The sequence below is a fragment of the Vigna radiata genome, chromosome 5 (assembly GCF_000741045.1).
Source record: "Vigna radiata var. radiata cultivar VC1973A chromosome 5, Vradiata_ver6, whole genome shotgun sequence".
NCBI lineage: Eukaryota > Viridiplantae > Streptophyta > Magnoliopsida > Fabales > Fabaceae > Vigna > Vigna radiata.
The window spans coordinates 35438673-35443787 of record NC_028355.1 but is presented as its reverse complement, the minus strand read 5'-3'; the positions used below and the strand labels follow the sequence as shown (position 1 = coordinate 35443787).

General features: G+C 38.2%; 1 protein-coding gene across 1 annotated transcript; it reads left to right on the top strand.

Annotated features, from left to right (window-relative positions):
• Nucleotides 1–599: 599 nt before the first annotated feature.
• LOC106760674 (G-type lectin S-receptor-like serine/threonine-protein kinase At2g19130) lies at nt 600–5115 on the top strand. The gene is made up of 2 exons (XM_014644083.2): nt 600–934; nt 2799–5115. Exons 1-2 carry the CDS (start codon nt 867–869, stop codon nt 5113–5115), a joined length of 2385 nt encoding a protein of 794 aa, XP_014499569.1. The 5' UTR covers nt 600–866.

Sequence of the window (5115 nt, the reverse complement as noted above, 5' to 3'; positions counted from 1 at the left end):
CAAAAGCTCCCCGTAGGACTCCACAAGATACCTTAAAATTTGATTGGAATGACGATTCTGCAATATTCTCCTTTCTTGTAACTCAAACATCTCAGGCCTTTTTACTTCATGAAAGCGTGTTTCTATCTCAGCAAGTGTTCCAAAATCATCATTACCTTTGTTAATGTTGGTGTAGATACTTTGAACATCAATTTGCCATACATTAAATCCATCTGCCAGGAGATAAAAACTTCCATTACAAAATACAGCATCCTCAAATGGCTCACCTGTTAGTTTATTGTATTTACACCATGAATTTGCTCCTGTGACCCAAAAGGCTAACTCACGGCACTGGCTGTGTAGAAGCATGCAAACAAAGTTATTCTCAGAAGGAAGCCCAGAGGGCACTATCTTGTGATAAAAGTTCCACACTGAAGGGAGAGTAAATTGGCTTCCTGAAAATGGATTCAACAAGTTAACTTCAAGGTAGAAATAGTCCAGACTTTTTACCATAATCAACCAGCCACGAAATGATCCCCAACAATACTTCCCACATGCATCTGCTAACTCCAACTCCCAAACCCGATCCTCCAATATACTGATACAAGTTCTAGTCTCTTTGTTCTGCTGACCTGACACCAAGAGACAAGGAAATCCATGCCTTTGCCAACTAGGAAGTTCTTCTCCAAGAATAACATTCCAACTCATACAGACTTTGCTGATCGATAAGCAATCGATAAAGGTCAGTTTTTCAGCAATCATTTCAAGTATACCACGGGGGAGACTAGACCAATCTGCATAACATTCCTTTTCCAGTTCTCTTTTTCTTTTGCGTATTTTTTTACTGCATTTGGGACTATATCTTCTCCTGATAGTTTCCAACAACAATGAAGGGATACTTGACAAATCTTCATAGCATTTCTTTGACAAGTTTCTTTTTTTACATCTTCTTTTCATCCTTTTGACAGAAATTTTTGTGATGGTAGCTGCCAACAGTAACGAGCGCATCCTGCTTGATGTTTATTTGTGAATTAGACATCAAATATACAATGAAAAGATTAATAACAGACTAGTCAGGTGACAGGCCTATAGCTTCAACCACGAAAGCAACACCATTCCAGCCCAACCAACCACCTTAATAAAACTAAAATTCTCGTTGACCTAGAAAACAAGGGCACGTTTCCTAAATATCACGTTAAATCTGACTTATGTATCGACTAAAAGGATCTATGTATAAATATTGTTCAAGGTTAAAAATTACGCTGCTAAACATATAAAATGCATAAAATTTTATAGACAACAGAAAAGGGAGGAAAATTAATGCAATCATCTCTAATTCCACCATACATTCAATCTAATGTGCTACAAAGTACATACAGAAGACGAACTGGAATTTCCTAGGCTAACTTTGGCGTAGGATTCATTGAAACCTTGAAAGTTGAAACCTACTCACCACTAGCATCATTAGGCTAAGTTGCAGAGAGAATAGTACATGCTGCAATCCACAATGTAACATCCTGTTCCTTCTGCTAATGTTGAATCAACATATCAAAAACCGCAAGGATTTTCAAAAAACAACAATGCAATGTTCATTTTAATGATTGATAGAAATATGAAACACATACTGAACTAGGAATCAAACAGGTTAATCACAACCTAGGAATAATCATCGGGTTAAAATCCCCCATCAAATAATAGAGTAAAACTACGTGTACAGTCCACAGTGAGAGCTCGAGATACAGATACAAGTGAGAGAGGAAGACCAGACCCGTGAAAAAGTGGAACGATCACTAACCTGGTTTAACAAGTTCATACGACGGTCCTCTTTAGCGCTACGCTGAACCAGCAAGGCAAGCTCGAAACGGTGAAGCAGAAACAACTGATATCAATAATAATAATAAAAAAAAAAAACAACTGGGCTTCGTTCTAACAAAACTCGAGGTCAGGCCCAAATTCATGATCAACCATTTAGTGACTGTTAGGCTAATTAATTCCTCCCACTTTTTATTAGTAAAATTTGTACTTTAGATTAATTTAAATACATAATTTAATTATATTAAAATATTTAAAATTATTTTTTAACTTTATATAAAATTAAAAATCAATTTATATAAAAATTAATTTTAACTTTCTTAAAAATTTATGGAAGTTTCTCATATAACACCAACAGTATAATTTACATTTTTATCTACGTAATATATTATTAGCTAAAAGATATTTGTAAATGGACATGCATGTCATATTTATTTAAATATTATGATTTAAAAAATAAAACTAAATAATTTTATAATGATAAAAGTTGAAAAGTTGTATAACTATTTTTGAGTTGAAAAATTGGAAAATTACTTCGAAAAAACTGTAAGATTGTATATTTTATTAAATAATAATTCTCTAATCAAAAAATAAAATAATATAATCATGTCTTATTAAAAAAATATGTTGTTCTAATTAAATAAAAAATAAAAAATATGTAATTAAAAATTACACCAAAAACAATTACAAATAACTATATTTTTCATGAAGATATATTTTTTTAGAATATTATATATAAATTATTTAGAAAAATCGGTGAGTGTTGACCACTGACAAACGTGTTCAGAAGGACGACAGTTCTAAGTATCATATTATTGAAAAGTCAGAACAGAACAGTGGTGTTTGTGTTTGTTCTTACTAGTCTCACTCGTTCCAACAGAAGTTGGAATTTCTTTCTATTATCGCGATTTGTTTATTTGCGCGCTGCAATTGCTCAGTGGGACTTACAATATGAGAAACTCAAGGTTCTGTCTTTGTATTCTGGTTCTGTTCTTTTCTTTGTTCACTCATCGTTCTCTTGCTGCAATCACAACCCTTTCTGCTGATAAAAAACTCACTGGTGATCAAACTCTCGTCTCCGAAGGTGGCGTCTTTGAACTGGGTTTCTTCAAGCCAGGTAATTCCTCTAACTACTATATAGGCATATGGTACAAAAAGGTCACCACAAAAACAATAGTTTGGGTGGCAAATAGAGACAACCATGTCTCACATAAGAACACTGCCACATTAACAATATCAGGTGGTAATTTGGTTCTCTTAGATGGGTCTTCTAATCAAGTTTGGTCAACAAACACGGGTTCTCCCAGGTCAGGTTCTGTCGTGGAAGCTGTTCTACTAGATTCCGGGAATCTCGTGTTAAGAGATAGGCCTAATGATAATGCTTCGGAGCCTTTGTGGCAGAGTTTTGATCACCCCACGGACACGTTCCTTCCGGGTGGCAAAATTAAACTCGACCATAAAACAAAGAAACCACAATACCTCACTTCTTGGAAGAACACCGAGGATCCTGCTACGGGTCTCTTCTCTCTAGAACTAGACCCTGAAGGCTCCACTGCTTATTTGATTACTCGGAACAAGACTGAACAGTATTGGACAAGTGGCCCTTGGAATGGACGCATTTTCAGTTTGGTTCCAGAGATGAGGTTGAATTATATCTTCAATTTCTCGTTTGTGTCGAACGAGAATGAGAGCTATTTCACTTACTCCTTGTATAACTCTTCCATATTATCTCGGTTATTGATAGATGTCACGGGACAGATCAAGCAACTCACATGGTTGGAGACTACTCAGCAGTGGAACTTGTTTTGGACACAGCCGAGAGATAAATGTGACGTATATGCCTTTTGCGGTGCGTTTGGGAGTTGCACTGAGATGTCAATGATGGGGCCTTGTAATTGCTTGGGGGGATTTGAACCCAAGTCACAGTCTGATTGGAACCTGGAGGATTACTCAGGAGGGTGCCAGAGGAAAACAGAGCTGCAATGCGAGAATTCCAATGCCTCCAACAGGGATAAGTACGGGTTCCTAGTAATTTCCAACGTGGTATTGCCTAAAGATGCACAATTTGTGGGATCAGGGAATGCAGGAGAATGTGAATCAATTTGCTTGAGCATCTGCTCCTGCGCAGCTTATGCATATGACAGTAACGGGTGTTCAATTTGGGTCGGCAACCTTCTGAATGTGCAACAGTTGTCTTCAGATGATAGTAGTGGAGAAACTTTGTATCTCAAACTTGCAGCATCTGAGTTACATGATGATAAAAGCAGCAAGGGAACGATTATCGGTGTGGTTGTGGTAGTGGTTGTTGGCATTGGGGTTCTCGTGGCCATCATTCTTTGGCGAAGGAAGAGAATGATGGCATCAAGAAAGGCTGCGGAGGGTTCGTTGGTGGCATATGGATATAGAGATTTGCAAGATGCAACGAGGAATTTCTCTGAGAAATTGGGGGGAGGAGGGTTTGGTTTTGTTTTCAAAGGAACGTTGGATGATTCCAGTGTGGTAGCAGTGAAGAAGTTGGAAAGTTTTAGCCAAAGAGAGAAACAGTTCCAAACAGAAGTTCGGACAATAAGGACAATACAACATGTTAATCTTGTCAGGCTCCATGGGTTCTGCTCTGAAGGCACCAAAAGGCTGCTAGTTTATGAATACATGCCAAATGGCTCCTTGGATTTCCATTTGTTCCAGAACAAGAACTTCGTGGTATTGGACTGGAAAACGAGATACGAAATTGCTTTGGGAATAGCAAGGGGATTGGCATACCTTCATGAGAAATGCAGAGACTGTATTATACACTGTGACGTAAAGCCTGAGAACATTCTCTTAGATGCTGATTTTTGTCCCAAGATTGCAGACTTTGGCCTGGCTAAGCTTGTCGGAAGGGATTTCAGCAGGGTCCTCGCAACAATTAGAGGAACAAAAAGCTATCTTTCTCCAGAATGGATTTCTGGGGTGCCTATCACTGCCAAAGCCGACGTGTACAGCTATGGAATGATTCTTTTTGAGCTTGTGTCAGGTAGGAGGAACTCTTATGAGCTATATGACTCTGAAGATGGCCAATTTAGGTTCTTTCCTACCAGGGCAGCAAACATAGTTGCCCGGGGTGGCAATGTTCTTAGCCTTTTGGATCCTTGTTTGGAACAAAATGCTGACGCCGAGGAGGTCACTCGAATGGCAACCGTTGCTTCCTGGTGCATCCAAGACAATGAGATTCACCGGCCAACCATGGGTCAGGTTGTTCATATCCTTGATGGGATCTTGGACGTGAATTTACCTCCAATTCCAACATTTCCTGATGTTAAATGCAGTAAAAATGCTCACTCTTGA

What these genes read in the sequence shown, in the direction of transcription:
- LOC106760674 (XM_014644083.2), top strand. Translation starts at nt 867, where the DNA reads ATGAAGGGATACTTGACAAATCTTCATAGCATTTCTTTGACAAGTTTC. An exon ending in TTTTTTTACATCTTCTTTTC is followed by an intron (nt 935 to 2,798) that starts ATCCTTTTGACA and finishes TTCTTTGTTCAC; the next exon opens with TCATCGTTCTCTTGCTGCAA.